This window comes from Colletotrichum siamense (genome assembly GCF_013390195.1).
Source record: "Colletotrichum siamense strain Cg363 chromosome Unknown KSG_Cg363_contig01, whole genome shotgun sequence".
Taxonomy (NCBI): Eukaryota; Fungi; Ascomycota; class Sordariomycetes; order Glomerellales; family Glomerellaceae; genus Colletotrichum; species Colletotrichum siamense.
Window position 1 is genome coordinate 3,469,564 of NW_023501014.1, and position 19,617 is coordinate 3,489,180.

Below are 19,617 nucleotides of genomic sequence, written 5' to 3' on the forward strand. Positions count from 1 at the left end.
ACCCCACGTTCTAATCTCATCCCAAGAAGCAGAGTCTCACTATACCAGCGCTCTGTGAACAGTGCCCATATCAACTAATGGTCCATAAGTTTAGTTCTTTTTCTGTGGTTTTCTCTATATACTTTACATTTTCGAACGCAAAGCCAAGTCCCAACTCCTCAAGTTTCAGACGGCAACGTTGGACACATTTCTTCCCCTCAAACACTCAGCACATACGCTTTCAAAAGCTCTCTCTCAAGATTTATTTCGCTAAACTAATCAACCAAAAGGTAATATGGGATATGGTGTAACAACAGCTAAGTCTTCATCTTCAACAACGTTGGGCCTTTGTGGATATAAAAGCCCATTACCAACAGAGCCGGGCCCCGGACGACCCAGCTCCCCCTCTTCATTCTCTTTGACCCCCTAGTTCTGGGGAGCGAGGTGCCTCCTGGCAACGCGCGCACGGAACTCATCGCGCTTGTTGTTGGCGTTGTTGTTGTTGTTGTTGTTGTTCTGGCGGCCGCCGCGGTTGCCCCCGTTGCCTCCGCCGTTGCCGCCCGTCGCGGCGTTGTTCGTAGCACCACCGCCGTTGTTTGCATTGGCGCCGGCGTTGTTGCCGGCCTTAGCGGCACCGCCTCCCTGGGTCGCGGCTCCGTTGTTGTTGTTGTTGTTGTTGCCTCCCGTCGCGGCGTTGTTGTTCGCGTTGCCGCCGCCGTTGTTGGCGTTGGCCCCGTTGTTCTTGCCGGCCTTGGCAGCGCCGCCGCCGCGGGTGGCACCGCCGTTGTTCGCGTTGTTGCCGTTGTTCTTCCTGTTGCCGCCGCCGTTGTTGTTGTTGTTGTTGTTGTTGCCGGTGTTGCCGGTGTTGCCCCCGGCGGCGGTCTGGGTGGCGTTGTTGCCGAGGATCTCCTTGATGGCGGTGACGCCCTGCTCGTCCTGGGTCTTGGCCTCCTGGTTCGACTTGACGGCGGCGGGGAGGTCCTTGGCGTTCTGCTGGACCTGGGTGAGGACGTTCTCGAGGGTCTGCTTGGTGGCGATGTTCTGGGGGGTGTTTTGCTTGGGGGTGGTGTCGGTCTGCTGGACGGCGAAGCAGCCGCCGAAGGGGCCGGCGGCGGCGGCGTTGAAGCAGCGGACGGTGCAGACGTCTCCGGTGGAGGCTGGTGCGTGTTAGTATCATTATGGTGGAAGACATTAAAGTAACGACGTACCTCCTACACAGGCCATGTCCTGGGGCATGGTGACCTTGAGGTTGATGATGCCGTTCTGCGGCTGGCCCTCCTGGACCTGGAGCTTCGTCTGGCCGGTGGCGCCGTTGGCGTTGCTGGTCAGGTCCATGTCGCAGGTGTACGGTCCCGAGCCGTCCTGGTTGACCTGGGCGATCTGGACATCGACGGTGCTGCCCTTGGTGACCTGCGTGACGGTCTTTGCGATCAGCTGGTTCTCGGTGTTCTCGCCGATGTCGATGTTGCCGGCGAGGATGGTACGACCGCACTCGTTGACGGCGTTGTCGGTGATCTCCTTGGTGTTGATGATGTTCGCATCGGCCTTCTTCGTGTCGACTGTCGGGGGCTGTGTTAGCCCACTGTTCCCCGTTCCTCTTGTCCCCCCATTTCCCATCCTTTTCTTTCTTCTTCCATCACGACTTACCCTGAAGAGGCAGACTGGCGGCGCCCTTGCCCTGAGCCTTGAGAATAACACCCTGAGCCGAAGCAACCGCCAACAAGGCGGAGGTGACCAACGCCTTCATAGAGGACGACATGGTTGAATTTGCTTTACGAAAAAAGAATCGAAAAAGAATAAAAAATCAAAAAAGTTGAATTACAAGACAATTGTGTCCAGCACCGTTGAAGAGAACGAAAGAGGTATTGGGCCGAAGAGAAGTGTAAACAGACCGGCTGGGAATAATTCGACGAAAGGAAAGTGTGAGCGAGCGATCCAAACGGGAAGAGCACAGGGAGGCCTGCGTTTTACCCGAAGAGCGAGGCCTATAAAGTTTTATAACGGCGGTCGACATGGTTGCCCGTTGAGTTCCCTCTCTGACCCTCCCCTTTTTGGCGATGACAAGAGGAGGTGCTTCAAGGGTAGAGCTTGTTTCGACAGGGGGGAAGGGGGGTGGTGGTGAGCATGGTTTTGCAAGTGAAGCCTGAAGGAGAAAAATGTGTAAGCGCTTTGGTGATGGGCAAAGCTTCGGCCAGTCCCTGTCTGCTTTCGCGAAGGACCAGGTGGACGATGCAGCGCCGTCAGGAACCGCTCTCCACAGCGCTCTCGTCCGGTCGAATTTCATACCATGGATGACGATGTTGGGGTGTGCTGCGGAAGTGGATTCGAGCCAGCATTGCCAGCCTCATACTGTTTCTCACCTGCAAGTATTTCCAGCCAAGATGCGCCAAAAGGACATCAAAAAGCAACCCCAAGCACAGATCCTCTCCGCAGCTCCGACGATCTTCTGGAACGGATGCCGTCGCGTGGGTGGAGATGGCGGTGGATACGGAGGCGTACGCGGGTGGAGGCGTGCCCCCCCTTCAGTGGTGGTTTGGTGGTGGTGTCCAAGACCGAGTCTTCTCCGTGGGGGGGCCATATACGCGACCACCACTCACACACACACACTTCCAACCTTGCTCTGCGTGCCAGTGGCTGAAGACAGGCAAAAGCAGGGGATGTTTAGGCTCGAGGCGACAGGGCGGACAGGGCTTTCCCGTTCCCGCCGCAAGGTTGCGTTGGCTGTGGCCTCGCAGCCGGGGGGAGGAGGGACAATTCCCATACCGCAGTAGGGAAATGGGCAGATGTCGCTGGGAGTCCAGACGAAAACGGGGCTGCACCCGCGTTTCAGGCCCCTTTTGAGATGGACCATAACGGACTCGAATGGGCCTTATTACTCCAGGCGAGGACTGCGACTTCGCTGCAGAGCGCCGCCCAGTCGCAATGTCTCCCCAATGGCACCTACACCACCACACGTGCTGAAGGCGAGAGGGCGGGCGGCGGCGAACCTCCGATGGCAGCTTTTCCCGTACGGCCTGCCAAAAAAGTTCAGACGGGCCTCCCAGCGGGTCTGAGACGGATGCGTAACGCTCAGGAGTCCAACGGGCACGCCTGGCAGCCTGGCAGGCGGCGTCGTTCTCTTCGCTTGCAGCTTCGCCCTCTTCGCGTATTTAGACCAGCGGAGCCTCCCTGATGTCGGAACATGTTCGTTCCAGACCACCGCCCCATGATTGAGGCTGGATACGATGGATCTCGCTGGAAAAAAGTTGGTCGAGACCTGGTGATGTCGACCATGTTGTTTCCGTCCTGTTCCCACAGTGCTCCAGTCCCAACACAAGCTTCGCTGCCCTGCGCAGCACAGTGGATCGGGGAAGGCTATTGCTCGGAAGAGCCCCCTTCATTCACTCGGTAAGGTCGTCTTTGAGACAAGCTTCGTGGATAAGGTCGACACTAAGGGGAATTAATAGATTGAGGGCGGGAGCTGCCATATTGGCTGCTGTGGGGGGTTAACATGAGTTGGGCTGATGTGGGCGCCGCCGCTGCGCTGGACGAGAAGGGAAAATTCAGGCGGGACAGGGCAGTACAGGCCCCCCTCCCTCGCATTTGTGGACGCTTCAGGGTTGCCCGGGCAAATGGAAACGCAGGGTCCAGCACCACCAAGCCTGCTGACTGCGGCACAACGGCGTCATCGCATGACGCTGAAACAACCATCTGGCCAGCGTTTGACCCATCAAAGATGCTGGTTGTATTTGTTAGTCAACTCTCTTGGCTTTTGAGTGCACGCTTAAATACCACGGGCCGGCGCCCTTGGTGCCCTGGAGGCGAGAGTGCGGGAGAGAGAGGGTGACGGAGAAGCACTTTGTGTGTGCCTGGCTAAGAAAGTCTGTTCCCTTCTTCTCCCTCCTTTCCTAAAGTAGCCCTACACTGCGCGGGCTTCGGAGCGTCCCTTGGTAGACACATGCCGCCCCATATTAGCTGTCGTTCCTGCATCTCGGCTCTGCTTGTGAGATTGATTACACGTGGATAGCATGCCCAGTGCTTTCACCAACAGTGTTGACCAGGAATACTATTGGCATCTCTAGCTCAGCTAGTAATTGTGATGTTGTTGCGACTCTCAGTCTATGTCGTTGGTTGAATGAAGATGTCTTCCGGTGTCACCAGAAGAGTCTTGGGCCTTCTTACTGCGGGACTCTAAGTCTGCCTCAACCGCAGATAAATGAGTTGTCACACTGGTGTAACTGGAAAAGAAGACGCTCCGAGACTGAGGCTGGTGATGATGCGCGGCACTTCCTGCGTTGCTATTCTCTGCTCACGCTGCCGCCCACGTTATACCGGGTTATCGCTGGACAGATTCAATGCGCCTGAGTGGGGTCGTCGTGGCCATCTCACACGGACCAGAAACAATCAGTCGCCCACGATCACGATTCAGCAGGTGACTAAGAGTTGACAGGACGAACTCTAATGTTATGGGGCCAGGTCGGTCAGTAAGGTATACATACTTTGGCTCTCCCCGTGATTGACCCTCGTGGAAAGACGTTTGATTAGCGTTCGGAGATTGCGAATCTTCCAGGTGGTCACAAACAGTTGGCCGCCGCCTTCAGGTTTCGACGGCATGAAATGTTCTTCGGTTTATTGTCGACGGTGAAAATCATCACGGATTCAGATCGACAAAAGCTTGTTTATCATTGGCAGCTGTCCTATCATCAACACAGGTAGCTGGCAACTCCTGAAAGTTGATTTAGACCGGGTTATTAGACTGAATGCGGTGTCCATTCAATTAATTTGATGAGCAACTAGACAATTGTATATTATGGTTTAAGAGCATGTTTTGGAACTCACGATGTCGGCGTCGACTCCAACTCGCCAATGCAAGTCATTCTGGGCTTTAGAGAACCAACAAGACCCACTAAACAAAGAAATTGAGGCCAAATTCTACATGCAGCCAACCGTCGCTCCTGAGTGGTCAGACATGCAAGTTGCATGCATTATCGTTGGTGCGTTGGTGTTGATGACTGCTGTAGAGTCATACAACTGGCCAGTTTAGCGCATGTAGGAACTGATCCTTCAGCAAATCGGGAAGGTAACAAAACGTCAACCCGATGCCCGCAGCTTTGAACTCGATTCAAGTTGCAAAGGTCCTTGAAAATGAGTCACTCTTTGCCAAATTGCAACGAGCATAGCGTGTTTTGAAGGGTGCTACCAATTGATGAATACTCTCGTTGGGCGGCTTTTAAGTAGTGCTTGAGAACCATCTTCAGTCAACTAGAAAATCACCACATGACATCAAGCCAACTCACTTAGCACTTCATCTATCCTCGTGGACCACCAATATGGCAGCCTCATTCCCACAAGAAGCCTACACCATCACCACACCGCGCCTCATCATCCGCAGCGCCGTCCCTGAAGATGACGACGCCCTCTACAAATTGCTTTCGACCCCGGAAAATCAGCCCTTTGATGCCGTCCAGCCCGGCCTCTCACCCGAGGTCATGGGCGCCCGCATCAACCGCTGGAAGCCCATGACCGCCGCGGGCAAGAATGCCTTCATGGTAGTCGTCCTCCGCGAGACGGGCGAGGTCATTGGCAATGGCGGGTACAACTGCTTCGAAGACGACAGCGGCACCTCCGTCGCGCAGGAGGACGGGGAGGATGGTGTCCAGGGGCGCCCGTATCTTACTGATACGGGCGTGGTGCTCGATCATCGGCACTGGGGGAAGGGGTATGGGCGGGAGACATTGTGTGCCAAGGTCGAGTACGCGGTCGAGGAGCTCGGGTGTAGAGTTGTTCGCGTTGAGACGGCTGATGACAATAAGCCGTGGAGGGCGCTGATGGCGTCGTTGGGTTTGGCTGAGATTGAGACCAAGGGCCCTGTGAGTTATGATGAGAATGTGATTGGGTGGGTTTACAGGATTGATGCTCAACAGTGGAGAGCTGTAAAAGAGGATTTGAAGAAAAGGGGGAAGTGGCCGTTGTGAACGTTGATAAGAGTTGCTCTAAGACCAGAGAAAACAAGATAGTGCAGACATGTTCGGGATGACATTGAGACTGAATTAGTAAGTGAGATGAGATCATTGCATTCAGAGAGAACCCCCTGTTAGAAATCTATCAACCGCTGAGGCTCCCAAGACCGAGTTATCCCGCAAACCCATCGACTTCAAACCTCTCATATTCCGGTAACGTGAACCCATCCGTATCCTCGACATTAGTACCCTGTATAAACTTCTTCTGAACCCACGGATTCGCCACGACCCTCGCTACACCCGCCACGCACGTCTGGAACAGCCATCTCTTCCACGCCACATCAGGATGCACAACAGCAGGGAAGAAGAACGGAATATGCTGCGTCTCATCAACATAACTCCTAAACTTCCCTTCAAACTCCTCCAGAGCCTTCCTGGGATGCTCCCCCTCTCCAAGCTTGCTCAGCTCGCCCGAGAGCACATACGCCCCCTGGATCGCCAACGACGTGCCCATCCCCGTCAAAGGCGTCGGCGCCCACGCCGCATCACCAAGACAGACGACCCTGCCCGTCGACCATCTCTTCATCTTGATCTGCTGGAGCGCCTGGAAGTAGTAGTCCTCCGAGTCCTCCATCGCCTCCAAGATCCGCGGCGCTTGCCACCCCGCGTCCGCAAACTCCCTCCTGACGAGTTCCTGCTGCGTCTTCCTGTCGCTCCGCGCTGCCTCCTGCCACAGCCGCCTCTGCGCGTCGTCAAGAGGCATCCGCGTGAACATGGCCCGGATGGTGCCGTGCGGATCGGGGCGCAGCGAGACACACCGCGACCCGAGGCCGACGAACACGTTCCACCAGTCATCGTCGCTAGCCACGCGCGGGATCGTCGAGTACACCACGTACATATCCTTGTCGACCACAGCGACATCCTCCTCCGGGAAGCACTGCCGCCGCACCTTGGACCACTGCCCGTCCGCCGCGACCAGCAGATCATACTCCTCCACCTCGCCGCCGCTCAGCTCCACCCGCACGCAGTCGTCACCGTTCTCAACAACCCGCTCGGAAGTCACCCCGAAGCGGTACTCCACGTTCGGGTGCGCCTTGATCGCCTCGTACAGGAACCACGACAGATCGCCGCGTAGGACCTCGAACTCGGACGTCGGGTTGAACCCGTCGCCGGGGTGGACGGGGAAGGGCGCGAAGGGGCGGCCGCGCGGGTCGATCAGCTTGGTGCCCTTCTCCGTCGTGTTCCAGCGCTTGAGTTCGCCGATGAGGCCCATCTTGCGGATGACCTTGATGGCGCCGTAGTTGACGTCGACGTTGTGGCCCTGGCGGAGGAGGGCGGCGCTCTTTTCGAGGACGGTGACGCGCGCGCCGGTGCGGGCGAGGAACCAGGCCAGTGTTGGGCCGGCGACGCCTGCGCCGCTGATGAGGACGCGCATGGTTGGTTGCGTGGATGGGAGGCTGTCCATGTGTGGCTTCGAGGGCTAAAGACGGGGTTCTTGAAAACTGGATCTTGGCGGGTGAGAAACGTATTAATAGTTTTGAGGTTTCTCATTCCGCTTTGGTACTAACAGGTGTCGTCTCTAGCGTGCCGAAGCGCATTCCGTGGCGCACCAATGATCGCAGAGAACCTAGGAGATTTTGGTATCAATCTGATCCTTTGTGCACGACTCTCATGCTGTGGCTGATGCTGCGCCCGCTGTCTGAGTCAACACCGGTGTTCCCGTCTTCTGTTCATGATGTATAGTCCGTCTTCTCAAAATGCTCTCATGAGTGCGGTGGTTGTTTCTCAAAAGCAGAAGCTCTCGTCAACGTCACTCATGCAGTGTCAAGATGTCACTATCTCATTTGGCCCATCATTATTGTGCGAGTGAGACGTTGAAGTCTGTCTTAAATCACGATGTGATCCAGGGGTTGAAGTCAGCGCTGCAGCGGCTAGTCCCGGTGCGGCGTAAGCCCATCCATCCGAGGTCCGTAGTCCGACCGACCCCCCTGCTCCGGGGCGATCCCGGATTTTCGAGCCGTCGTTGCACCGATAGATTACTCGGGACCGAGAGATGGATACGTCTTCCCCAAGTGCCAAGCCGGGCGCCAGGGGGAGCTTCTGGCGCGCAGCCCTACGCGTGGATCGGCTAACCGGCAACGTGTGCTGACACTAGATTATGTACTAGCGCGCCGCTGGTATGGGACTGTGGAAGTCGTTGACGTAGTTGATATGAAGTTTGCGAATGAAAGAAAGAGAAGAATCACTCTTAGCCACGATGAAGGGTCGAAGGAGATCGAGATCGCCACAGGTTTTGGAGAAAATCTTACTGAGAGCTTGAAAACACGGAAATTGAATGAAGATGTGTTTCAAAAAGAAAAAAATGAAGACAGAAACTTAAAGGCCGCTTATCACTATGGCCCAAGTAAATTAGTTTGAGATGTGTTCTCATGCCTAGTCGTCGAGATGAAGATATTGTGATTGCAAGTGTTGCCAAGGCTCTTCAAGTAGCTGGGTCGCTTAGCTCCCGTAATGGAGATACTAGACAGAGCTGTTTTGTCATCAGCTATGTTCTGGTCGAACTTGAACATCATCTTTGAATAAAGGTGTAAACCTCCATGAAACCTTTAAAGTCAGCCATGATCAATATCCTGCCCGCTTTTTGGCGGGGTGGCATATTCATCGCCGGCGGCGATATGATGGATTAAAACCTATCACATATAAGTCGGTAAGAGATCTTTGATCACTGCCTTCAGTCAGAGACAATTTGCTGATGAAGCTGATCGTCGCGTGTAGTTGACTCTTAGAGCTAAGGCCAGCCTGTAGACCTTGACTTTCCCACTTCAAAAGAAGGCAATAAGAAGTTCTTGAATTGAGGTGACGTTCACGCTTAGACCTGTTGGGCTTTCAGGGGTTCACCACAATCTCACCCAAGTCCCGAATGATCCGACAGATGAAGGTTGACGTCGCTCGAGTCTGTTTGGACTTCAACGCTTAGTACTTTATTAAGTAAAGACTTAACTCCAACGCTGTGCTAAACCTGCGCCATATTTCTCTCGCCTTCGACACATCGAGGGCTTATGTGATAGTTGAGGGCATGAATCAATGTGCCGTCACCTCCAGCTCCACGTCCCAAACTGACAATATCACAACAAAGCCGCCCAGAAACCCTCACTTTCTGACCCAGCATCCCGAAAACGCAACCCTGACAAACGTAGGCTCTGTCCGATTCGACCCCCAAATATCCTTCAAGAAGTCGGCGCAATGCTCCGTGTGGTACGAGTTGACGATAACACCGTCAAAGACCCTCCGCTCCTCGAACATGGTCCAGAATTGCTTCTTCCAAAGCATCGAGCAATGGTTGACGTGATCCGCGATGGACGTGTAGTACGACTCCTGATCTCCCATTTCCTCTCTCGTCAGGCGCTTCGTCAAGTTGACGCTATGTAAGTGTCGCAGGATCAGCAGACTGTTCTCCACCAGAAACGAAGGTTCAGACCAGGGAAGAGAACTTACTCCGAATACGCGTGCCAGGTATCGTCATCCATGTACTCCGTCTCAAACTCCTTGTCGTAACACTGCTCTGGTACCCAGTGGTTCAGCAACGTGTCGTATTTGCACCCCGCTTTCTTCGCCTCCGCCGTCGAGTTCCCGCACATCACCAACTTCGCCTCGGATGTCATGTTGTGGGTGGCCGCGAGGTACTTCGGGTCTGGAATCGTCCCCGCTTTGCCGTCCTGTCCAACTTGCGGCAGCGGCAGCGGCAACCCCGACATCGATGGCGGCGTCGGCATCATCGCTGCTGTGCCTGGTGACGGTGTCGATGGAGCCTGCTGTTGAGGCCCGGGTATGAATGAAAACGCAAGTACCCAGACCAGAGAAGTCGCCAGAAACACGAGGAAGTCCCTCAACCACCTCCTCGTCCTCGACGTCTTCAGCGCATGCTGTTGGTGTAGCATCGCATTGCCGCCCGTGACGCCCTGCTCCTCCTCGTCGTCCGCAGAATTCCTCTTGTTCGGGTCATCGCGAAAACCCAGAAAGGGCTGGTGGTCTTCGTTGTCTGTTTCGGGCTTCATCATGCTCTGTGGGGAATGTCGAAGCAGAAAAAATGATGCGCGTCGATCGTGTTTGATCTGGAGTAGGGAAACAATACTTTAAATTTCGCCGCTGAAGAAACAACTAGACCAGCCCAACGCTTTTACTGGCAATTTTTAGGACTTCGCCTCCTGCCTTTACTGCTATGCACGACATGAACCTAAGCGTGCGCGCTGTTTTATGTAGCCATGCGAGCGTTTTGGACGCCAGACCAATCCGGTTTCAGAATCATCCGAAGAGTCGACGCTCGTCCCAAGGTCTGCTGTTTTTTCTACCCTATGATCGGGCCTCGTGGCCGGGATGAGCAGAACCAAGAATGGTGCGAAACATGGTTGAGACGTTTTTACTACAACCACTGGCATGTGTTCTTGATGAGTGCACTGCCCGAAAGTGATCTTGTCGATCATTTCGCCTGCGGGAGTGCTCCGGCGATCCGGTCCTTCTTCCCCGAGTACTGCCTCCGATTGTGGGGCCGTATGATCGGCTGCACCGCCCTGATGGAATGGCCCACTGTATCGCTATCCAGGCCAGCAGTATCTCGACATATGAATTCTCTTTAAACCTTGGCGTTGTGGTTCACCTCAACTTGCTCCGCATCAGATTGAGGACGGTCAGTCTGGCCGAACCCCTCACCGTCGCTGTCAGAGCCATGCAGCTCCCCGGGAAGTCTATCCTTGACAAGCAACGAAGCCCAAGTAGTGGCAGGAACAGCAACATAGAAAACAACCACAGAGACAATCAGGTTGGTCATCAAAGACGCACTGCGCACTGAGCCGACTGCATACGACAGCGCCGAGCCAACGGACTCTCCTGAGCGAAGGACACCCATAGACAACGCAATGGTATCCGCTTCGACATCGAAAGTGCCGAGAACCCAGTAAAGCCAGACTCCGACAGTCTCGTAAGCAATACTGATAACACATGTCAGAACAAAGGCTTCATAGGGTGTTCAAGATGTTGGCTTACCGGTAGAGGATGAAGATGGCAACTCCTTCCCCGAAGCTGGGGCTGCTCCAGTCAATCTCGCCGGGACTCTCACGCTGCCAACGCTCCTGAACCACGATGTTCCAAATCCAGACGAGCGTGAACAGGGCCAGTAAGAAGTACCAACTCCAGCGTGCTTGAGTCGTTCGACGCAGGTGCTTCGTGTCTAGCCACCACCCGGCGAGGAGGTTGGAGATGGCACCGACAATTGCGATCAAGAAACCAGAGAGCGTGCGCGCACGTACGGTGAAGTATGCTGCCATGTAGTTGCCCTGGTACGTGACGCCCCATTGCGCGGTGATGAAGGCCGGGATCAACAGCAGCACCTCTTTCCGTCTAAATTGCGCGAGAAATGCTTTGAGTTGCACCATGAAAGAGCGCTGAGAGTTGGCGAAGACAGGCTTTCTTCCGTCCTTGCGGATGAGCTTGTCTGGAGGGGCGATTAAGAGAGAGAGAGGAAGGCCCAGGCATTGTATGGCGACAAGGACGAGGTAAGTCGAGGGCGCGATCGCGCCGGTTGTGTCGCCGTCCTTGTTTATGGCGAGTTGAATTGCGGTCGCAATGATGGAGCCGAGTTTGCCTAGGGCCATCCAGATGCTAACTAGATTAGACGTTGATGTCAGATATCCTCTATGATAGGTCAATAAGTTTTATTGAAGGCGTACTGCAGGTGCCTCTCCGAGCAACTTCAGGATAGCCAACCGCAATCGCTGCCTCGCCGGGCCAGAGAGCAGCTGCCTGTACTAAAGTCAGAAAAGCTTTTCTGGATGTTGATGGGTATGGATGAGCGAACCGAGAAGCCGCATGTGACAGCGCCAAAGATAAGGAACCATTGGGTACCCCAAAGAGAGTTGCAGTACAGCGCAGCAGAGTAAGGCACATAGCCCAGGGTTCCGAAGACGACAATCCACTTCAGACCGATCAGGTTGCCGACAATGCTTGCCAACGGAGAAAAGAAGACCATGATACTGCAACGTAGTTAGCACGATCTTATTCTCAAGGTTTGAGTGTTCTGAAGACTTACACAAACGTAATGACGTTGACAGCATTGACGATGTAAGGCTCGGCTTGGCCGCCAGCACCGAGATCTGGATAATGTTTTAGCAATCAAGAGTAAGGAAGAGTTGAAATCCTGACCCACTGTTCATAGCGGCCCATATTCCAGGTTGCGTGAAGCTGATGAGACCCAGGAGCACGGCTTGGAAGATCGTCCCGCGGTAGACGTCGTGGGTCTTGCTCCATAGCGTTGGAGACTCGGCAGTGATTTGCGCCATGGTGGTTCGTCTTGATCTTAGAAAAGAAACGACCTTTCAAGATCATTAAACGGAGAAAGCTTGGGCATTTTATCGAAAATTCGAACAAACCTGAGCATATCTCAAGCGAGCCGCCACGGCGCGATAACGGCATTGCGCTATGGCAGGACTCGATGGTATCACTGCACCAAGTGGATGCCACCCGTCAAGTCGATCTAGACCAGCTACCGAATTCTCCATCTACTTTCCGATGCGACGTTCTACAGGCAATAGAGTGGAAACAAACGAAGAAAAGCGCCGAGGAACTGGTGCAGTGGCATGGGTGGTTTTTCCCGATATCTACCCGACCAGCAGTCACGTCATATCCCTTGTCGAATCATCATTTCTCAAAGGCCAGCCAACAGGCGCAGTTTGCCGTTCTGGGTGATGTTAATTCTCCGACTGCGTCCAGTTGTAAGCACAAATTGTGTTGGGTACATAAAAGGATTAATTGCACGTGGGGTCCGAAACCGCGAAGGATTTATTGACCTCTCAAAATGGTCTTTTCCAAAAGCCACATCAACCTGACAACTGTACTTCATGTGGACAGAAGATTCGATAATCACAGCAACGCCGCGTAGATATTCCTGAAATTTCAAGGGGAACAAACATTACTATTATGATATTTGTTCTAAGCAGCGCTCGATACAATTAGTGTCTTGAAAGCTCTCATCATCGTGGAGTTTGACCCTGAACCCGCCGCCTCACAAGTAGACATAGCAGAAAGGCCCGGCAACCGTGCTCATGGCATCTCTGATCTTCAGCGGCTCACCACCAACCCACCCATACTCCAAGAGGTCGTCCATAGTGGTGTTGGCACTGGGAGGTTGGTCCAGGAAGGTGTTGGTGCCGCTCAAGGCGATGTCGCCATACTGACGCTCTTGAGGAGACAGCATCTGCCACATCCACCACACTCGGTCAATCATGGAGTGGTGGAGGTAGAAGGCAGGGTCGCCTGGGGAGGTAAAGACATCTCTTCCTGGGTCTCCACCACTGTTCGCGTTGTTAGAAATTCGCGCGTTTAGAAGTTCGTTCATCTCTGACAAGACTTACAGAGCGTAGTGACCACCACCGTGGATACCAATGTTGCCTGAGCCAGGGACTCCCTGCATCTGCATTTGGAAGTCCTCCACATTCTGGGGGTTGATGATGTTGGAGAGAACGGCGGTGATGTTCGCATAGGAAAGGTTGATGTCGGTGGTGAGATCGCGTTTGAGGCAACGGGGGTTATAGGTCAGGGGGCCATTGGGGTTGGCCTCAGAGACACCTCCTGGGAGATCGAGAGCGGCAGGTCCAAGATTGACAGTCATGTTCTTGAACGGCCCAGAGGTAACACAGCCTCCGCCAGTACCAACAGGAAGTACGATGGGAGGCAGGTCGTTCTGACCTGTCAAGATGATGTCTTCCCGGTCAGGAATGAATTCACCATTTCCAGACATTGACGTCTCACTTCCATCGAAGATGGGAGACTTCTCCATGCCCGTGACGGCGGTTTTCGTCCAGTCCCAGTACTGAAGAGCGACACGTTGAAGTCAGCAGTGCGACACTTGCCAAAATTGGTATGGGGAAGTTCTCACCGGCTGAGTGCCCTTGTAGCCGCACTCGTTTCTCAGCGCTTCTTCATATTGCCAAGTAAAGTACCTGTGCCAAGAGAGAAAGTTGGCCGTGTAGTGAATGGTCAGGGTCTGGTTGATGTGAGTTGCGACGAAATCGTCAAAACGAGTTTTTGCTCCTGCAGCCACAGAAGAAGGCGTCAGGGCAGGCTTGGACTGCAGACACTTGACAGCGTTAATGTAGTCAAGTCTCTCCTGTCGGCTCAGCGTTCCCCTAGTTAAAGAGCGTGTCAGCTTGGTTGGTTGACGATTCCTGGGTTACACTGGACTCAGTGATACGTACCACTCGCGCCTGACTTTGACATTGTACCAGGAACAAGTGCCCCCTCGCCTCTGAACCTCGCCACCTTCAATCTCAGATTCGGTCTTGTCAAAGGCAGATTGAGCGAGTGCGGCAAGCTGTTCGTTCTCACTTGCTGGCACCGGGTTGCCGAGCACAGCAGAAGCTGCCTGAAGGGCGATGAAACCAAGAAAGGAAGAACGCATCCTGAATTCACTCCAGTACTAGTCTTGTGGGTTGAGAAGACTGTGTCGACCAAAGTGGAGGAGAGGCGAGGCGAAAAGAGAGTCGGAGGACGCTGGCTGAAGAACGGAGGAAAAGAAACGATGAGACGCTGACGCCCTCAGGTAAAGATATATGCGAAGCCAGAGAACCCTTACCGACACGTTCGGACTCCTGCAGCCAAGAAGGCAACGAAGACCGAAACTAAGAACTAGCGACATGCAATTGCTTATTCGACCACTCAAAGGTGGAGATTTCGGGCCCGACGAGTCAATGTAGACATGCAGTCTAGGCCATGCAATGCAGGCACGTCGCATCGCCACATAGCAAACATCAAGGGTCTAAAATCTCACGGCAACGGGGCGCCGGAAATCGTAGATATGAAGAGCCCTGCCCCGCAGGGATCGCGGAGGCGGGAGCCTGCGCCGAAGGTGTTTGCTGGCTTTGGCAGGGAATTCGTCCAGATAAACCAGTCGCGAGCCCGGTTGCGGAGGTTGTCCCCCTGTTTTGGAGAGGAAGCCGATTGGAAGAGCGTTGGGCCAGCCGAGATAATTAGATTGGGTTACGAAGACCAACAACTCAGCACCAACAGCCAAGCGAATATCGTGCGATGGTGACCGCCTCTGAGGGTCCGGTTGGACATCGCACAACTCCACCGAGAACCAACAGACAAAAGATAGCAGGAAATGAATTTCGTCTCATTTCCTGTTGCCTCAATGGGTATGGAGTTCACACCGGTATCCATAATAATCCTTGCGGCCCCTAGTTATCGTCAACAACAGGATGTTGCAAGAGAACATGGGTGAAGAGACCAACAGCATATCGCGCAAGCATTTCCTAGACGAGATCATATTCCAAATTTTGCATGTTGTTGGTTGCGCATGGTCGAGAACAGGAGTTGTTGCTTCGGAACACGACCGAGACTTATGAAGTGGCGAGCATCGCACTCCTGGCCCTATGGGAGATGGGGAGGCTCGATTGACGACAAACTGCAAACATCTTCACCGGAAGTCTGCCAGCCTTTTCTGAAGAATCAGAAACTTTCATTCAGCTCTCAAAAGCCTCGACGCCATCGTTATGGACTTGATTTCCAACCCAGAAGATGATGAAGGGGCCAAGATATTAGCAGCGACACTGCCAGTAACAGCAGTGGCCTTAATCGTTGTTCTTTCTCGAATCTACGTTCGAAGTCATGTTATCCGGAATTTTGGTGTTGATGTGTGTTTTAATCTCGTTTCTTTTGCTACCTAAGACAGCCGTGCTGACAAGCTCTTGTCACAGGATACAATCATGACCATTGCGATGGCGATCTCCGTTGCTGGCGAGGCAGTAATTATTCCTCAAGTTCACTACGGCGCAGGCCGCCATAGCGGAGACGTGGAGGAGGCAATCTTCACGGTCGGGGTCAAACTCAACTTTGTCTCTCAACTGCTGTATTTGACTGGTATTTGCATGGTCAAAATAGCTGTTGGCTGCTCACTGCTACGAATCGCCGCGAAGAAAATTTACAAACACACAATTGCAAGCATCATGACATTCATGACTCTATATACGGCCGTTTGTTTCATAGTAAGTGTGCTCGATGGTTCATATCGTATCCTAATACTTACCACTGGCTTGACAGACTCTACTTGCTCAATGCACCGACATTCGATTCATGTGGGATAAATCGGTCGACTCTACCTGCTGGTCCATCGAGGTTCTGCAAGGGCTGAGCTACGCCAACGTCACGCTCAACATTCTCACCGACCTCCTGTTTGCTACGATACCGATACCAATGCTCTGGGGCCTCAACGTGCACCGCAGGGCTCGCATATCCCTCGTTGCCGTTCTCGGTCTTGGTGTCTTTGCCTGCGCAGCTGCCTGTGTTAAGTCTGTCTACATCGTCAACTATGGCAAGCTTGGCGATGTCCTTTGGGACTCGAGGAATATCACGATATGGACCGTGGCCGAGATGAACGTTGGAATCATTGCCGGTAGCCTTGCTACTCTTCGACCGATATTTAAGCGTTTTCTGGGCAGCATGTACGGAAAAGGTTCAAAGTCACCTTCAGGCGCTGGATATTATGCTCGTAGAGAGTTACGCAGTGAGACTTGGAAGGCTTTGAGCAGTAGCGAGGAGGCAATCAATGCCTCCGAGGGCCATGAGCTTGGGAGAATAACACATACTGCGATGGCGGTGAAAGAAGGGGTGGAGGGGCACAGAGTGGTCAATGATGAGTCAAGGAACAGTGGTGGCGGGATCACCAAGACGACAGTCACAAAGGTGACATTCTCAGACGTCGACAAAGTCTAGTTTATCCTATCGGTTTCCGTGTTGTTCGTGTATGCGATGCGTGGTCATCCGCTTAAGCGTTGGAGCAGAATCAACTTTTCCACATCTTCATCTTCTCGTTGGTAGAGTCTCGCTGTATCGGAACCCCCAAAGCCTCATAAACCTGAGCCACATACTCTCTGACCGCAGCGTTGCCCGCGGTGCCAGGATCCATCTTATTCATCGCATAGCTAATCGTGATGTGACGGTCAATGTCGTTGACCGTCATCGAGCCACCCCAACCACCCCAGAAGCAAAGTCTGCCCTCAGGGATCCAGGAGTCAATGATGGCATCTCCGTTGCCTCTGATGCCCAGACCAGTACCAAAGCGGACCACTTGACCTATAGCCAGATCCGTGCCGTATGCCTGCTCCTCAAAGATTAGATCGATTGTTTCCTTCGACAGCAGTCGCTTGCTTTTGTCGCTAATTGTAGCTGCCTTGGACCAAATAGTCGCAAGACCCTTGCTGTTGGTGTGTCCATTTGCCGCACCGATCTCAGCTTTCCTCCACTCTGGTGAGTTGCCAAAAGCGGCATCCGGGAAGGGGTTGAACATCTTTGCCATGAGTGAGTCGGGAGGGGGCATCTCCGCTTCGCTGGGTGGAACGAAAGGCGGAGGAGGAACCAACTCCGCAACACGGGGCCAGTCTTCCTCTTTGGCACCGATTTGAAAATCCGCACCAACGGGTCCAGCAATCTTCTGAGCGACAAATTCCCTTAGGCTCAGACCCGTGATCCTGCGAACAAGCTCGGCGATCGGGTAGCCGTATGTCCAGGAGTGATAGCCGGAAGCCGTGCCGGGTGTCCAGCGCGGAGCTTGCTGCGCAATCCTGGAGGTCATGAGCTCAGAGTTACAGAGGTCTGCCACTACTGCGGGCGCCTCCAGAATAGCCAGTCCGGAAGTGTGCGAAATCAGGTGGCGAACAAGAACGTCTTCCTTTCCGTTGACGGCAAATTCAGGCCAGTACTTGGAGACCTTGTCATTGGGAGATAGTTGGCCGTCGTTGATGAGCAAGAGGATGGCGAGAGCGGAGATGGTCTTGGTTGATGACCAGACGTTCACGATGGTGTTTTCTTCCCAGGGACGTGTGCGGGCTGCGTCGGCAAATCCACCCCAGATGTGGACAACGTCTTTGCCATCGATAGTGACCGTGAGCGAAGCCCCGAGTTCTTCTCCTGACTCCACGAACTCCTGGAATTTGGCGCGGACCCGTTCAAACTTGGGATCGCAGGTACCGTGTGCTTGAGCCATAGTGATTTGGTGATTAGAGTTGTTAGAAACTGATGTTGGCGAGGTAAAAGTTGAAGACAAGAGTGTGGTCCACACTAAAAGGGATGACGATCTCTTTAAAGCTTTTGGCAACTTCGAGTTAACAGATGCGGACTGGTGCCCTTGAAGAGCGGAGTTGCGGGTTGAACGAGGGGAAGTCAAACTCCGCCCGGACGGACGATCGGCCGTTTACAAACCGCGAAGGTATTAGTAGCGGGACAATCCCTCGGTTTCAGTTCCAACTTCCCCATAACAGGGTTCCATCTTGGACGGGTCCTGGCGGCCGCTCCAGTTCACTCACTGAAGTCACTGTGGAGTTGTGGAGATACAGTGAGAAAGCGACCCCTGTCTAGGTCGATCGTTCTCACCAAAATGATTCGTCAACCTACTCTCAGCGCAGCAGGCTGCATCCTTCGCTTCACATGCAACATTTAGCTTGTTCCCTCCTTTGGCTAAAACCCCGACGTATTGGAAGGCTAGGCTTTCAGCAGCTATTGTGGTTTGTGTGTGAGGATAGAAATCTAATGGTCTGGTTTGAATGTCGACCGAGTCATGTAAGTCGCACCCAGGTCATCGTGAACTGGAAGTCAGTTCTGTTTCCTCCGTTCCAGCTGTGAATTATAATTTTCTCGGAAGGGCTTGTCTTAATTTATTTGGTAGCATGATATTCAATCGAAGCATCAAGTTAATCCTGCCATATTACCAACGATTCCCACACACTGGAAGACACAAGTAAGATGACGTTGAAGCTTTAAAACAAAGATAACCTGCCCGTTAGAGGTGGTGAAATTTAGCAACTGAAAGCCTGATTGAGAGAAACTTGCAGTATTCTGTTGGGACTTTCAGTGATACTTTCAGGAGGAAACTTGCGCACAACTGACACAGTTCCATTTTCAATATTCTTTCTGATCGGCTTGTCTTATGGCAATTTGGCTGGCATGTCTGCGGAAGAAAGGCTTGCCAATACCCTCGCAAGCAGAGTCCTCGGGGTATTGCTTATGTCTCTTACTTTGAAAATTACTAACCAGCAAAGTCTTCTCAAGTTATGTCTTTCTCTTAAGTTGCGTTTTCGTGCCGCATCAAACAGTAAACATTGAAATTCTGTCAGAAGGTAATCCATGAACTACGCCGCGAATCTGTATGGATGACTTCCTTCGGCTGATAAGTAATTGTCGTGTAGGTCTTCCGGAGAATAAGCGTGCAATTTTCTTTCAGTTCTAGGTACAGATGGCACTTATCCTAGGTGGCAAAGTCATCACTCCAATGCGTGTACATATAAGGTCAAGCCGAAAGCAAGGGCTCTCGGGCTCGTAAAAACGCTGCGTCAGTTAGGAACACTAATGTTTATGTTGCGAAAATCCAATGCTATACACGTGATAAGCATTTAGGAACCCGCCTGTTTTGGTGGATGCGCATATCAGCCAATGACCTCGCAGGTCTCGCTTGATGTCTACTGCAGGCCCAATCACCCCGCCCTGTAGTTGCCTGATGTTTTGTTGAGCTCTCCATTCTGCATTCATTCAAACTCGTATACACTCACCTTGGGCAAAATTTGAGCTTGAGCGATGTCCAGCTACAACTATCAGCCTATCGACCCAAACACCAACACGATCCGCCTTCTCCGCTTGTTTCAAGATCGGCGATACTACA

At 53.2% G+C, this 19,617-nt stretch overlaps 8 protein-coding genes across 8 annotated transcripts; 2 read left to right on the forward strand and 6 right to left on the reverse strand.

The window, feature by feature from the left end:
• Nucleotides 1-405: 405 nt before the first annotated feature.
• On the reverse strand, nt 406-1,738 carry CGCS363_v000891 (uncharacterized protein; the record flags this gene model as incomplete). Its single annotated transcript, XM_036632740.1, has 3 exons — nt 406-1,136; nt 1,188-1,538; nt 1,627-1,738. The coding sequence occupies 3 exons, from the start codon at nt 1,736-1,738 to the stop codon at nt 406-408; spliced, it is 1,194 nt and encodes a 397-aa protein (XP_036501247.1).
• Nucleotides 1,739-5,288: 3,550 nt separating this feature from the next.
• On the forward strand, nt 5,289-5,933 carry CGCS363_v000892 (putative N-acetyltransferase p20; the record flags this gene model as incomplete). The annotated part of the gene is made up of 1 exon (XM_036632741.1): nt 5,289-5,933. The coding sequence occupies one exon, from the start codon at nt 5,289-5,291 to the stop codon at nt 5,931-5,933; it is 645 nt and encodes a 214-aa protein (XP_036501250.1).
• Nucleotides 5,934-6,090: 157 nt separating this feature from the next.
• Nucleotides 6,091-7,353, reverse strand: CGCS363_v000893 (Uncharacterized protein; the record flags this gene model as incomplete). Its single annotated transcript, XM_036632742.1, has 1 exon — nt 6,091-7,353. One exon carries the CDS (start codon nt 7,351-7,353, stop codon nt 6,091-6,093), a length of 1,263 nt encoding a protein of 420 aa, XP_036501249.1.
• Nucleotides 7,354-9,068: 1,715 nt separating this feature from the next.
• On the reverse strand, nt 9,069-9,973 carry CGCS363_v000894 (uncharacterized protein; the record flags this gene model as incomplete). The annotated part of the gene is made up of 2 exons (XM_036632743.1): nt 9,069-9,339; nt 9,414-9,973. 2 exons carry the CDS (start codon nt 9,971-9,973, stop codon nt 9,069-9,071), a joined length of 831 nt encoding a protein of 276 aa, XP_036501252.1.
• A 575-nt stretch (nt 9,974-10,548) lies between these two features.
• Nucleotides 10,549-12,250, reverse strand: CGCS363_v000895 (UNC93-like protein; the record flags this gene model as incomplete). The annotated part of the gene is made up of 6 exons (XM_036632744.1): nt 10,549-10,903; nt 10,959-11,577; nt 11,642-11,714; nt 11,770-11,944; nt 12,001-12,064; nt 12,118-12,250. The coding sequence occupies 6 exons, from the start codon at nt 12,248-12,250 to the stop codon at nt 10,549-10,551; spliced, it is 1,419 nt and encodes a 472-aa protein (XP_036501251.1).
• A 722-nt stretch (nt 12,251-12,972) lies between these two features.
• orsC-7 (Tyrosinase-like protein orsC) lies at nt 12,973-14,367 on the reverse strand (the record flags this gene model as incomplete). Its single annotated transcript, XM_036632745.1, has 4 exons — nt 12,973-13,261; nt 13,322-13,779; nt 13,846-14,095; nt 14,165-14,367. The coding sequence occupies 4 exons, from the start codon at nt 14,365-14,367 to the stop codon at nt 12,973-12,975; spliced, it is 1,200 nt and encodes a 399-aa protein (XP_036501254.1).
• Nucleotides 14,368-15,673: 1,306 nt separating this feature from the next.
• CGCS363_v000897 (uncharacterized protein) lies at nt 15,674-16,679 on the forward strand (the record flags this gene model as incomplete). Its single annotated transcript, XM_036632746.1, has 2 exons — nt 15,674-15,952; nt 16,008-16,679. 2 exons carry the CDS (start codon nt 15,674-15,676, stop codon nt 16,677-16,679), a joined length of 951 nt encoding a protein of 316 aa, XP_036501253.1.
• Nucleotides 16,680-16,749: 70 nt separating this feature from the next.
• On the reverse strand, nt 16,750-17,949 carry lact-2-1 (Beta-lactamase domain-containing protein 2; the record flags this gene model as incomplete). Its single annotated transcript, XM_036632747.1, has 1 exon — nt 16,750-17,949. One exon carries the CDS (start codon nt 17,947-17,949, stop codon nt 16,750-16,752), a length of 1,200 nt encoding a protein of 399 aa, XP_036501246.1.
• Between the last annotated feature and the right edge of the window lie 1,668 nt (nt 17,950-19,617).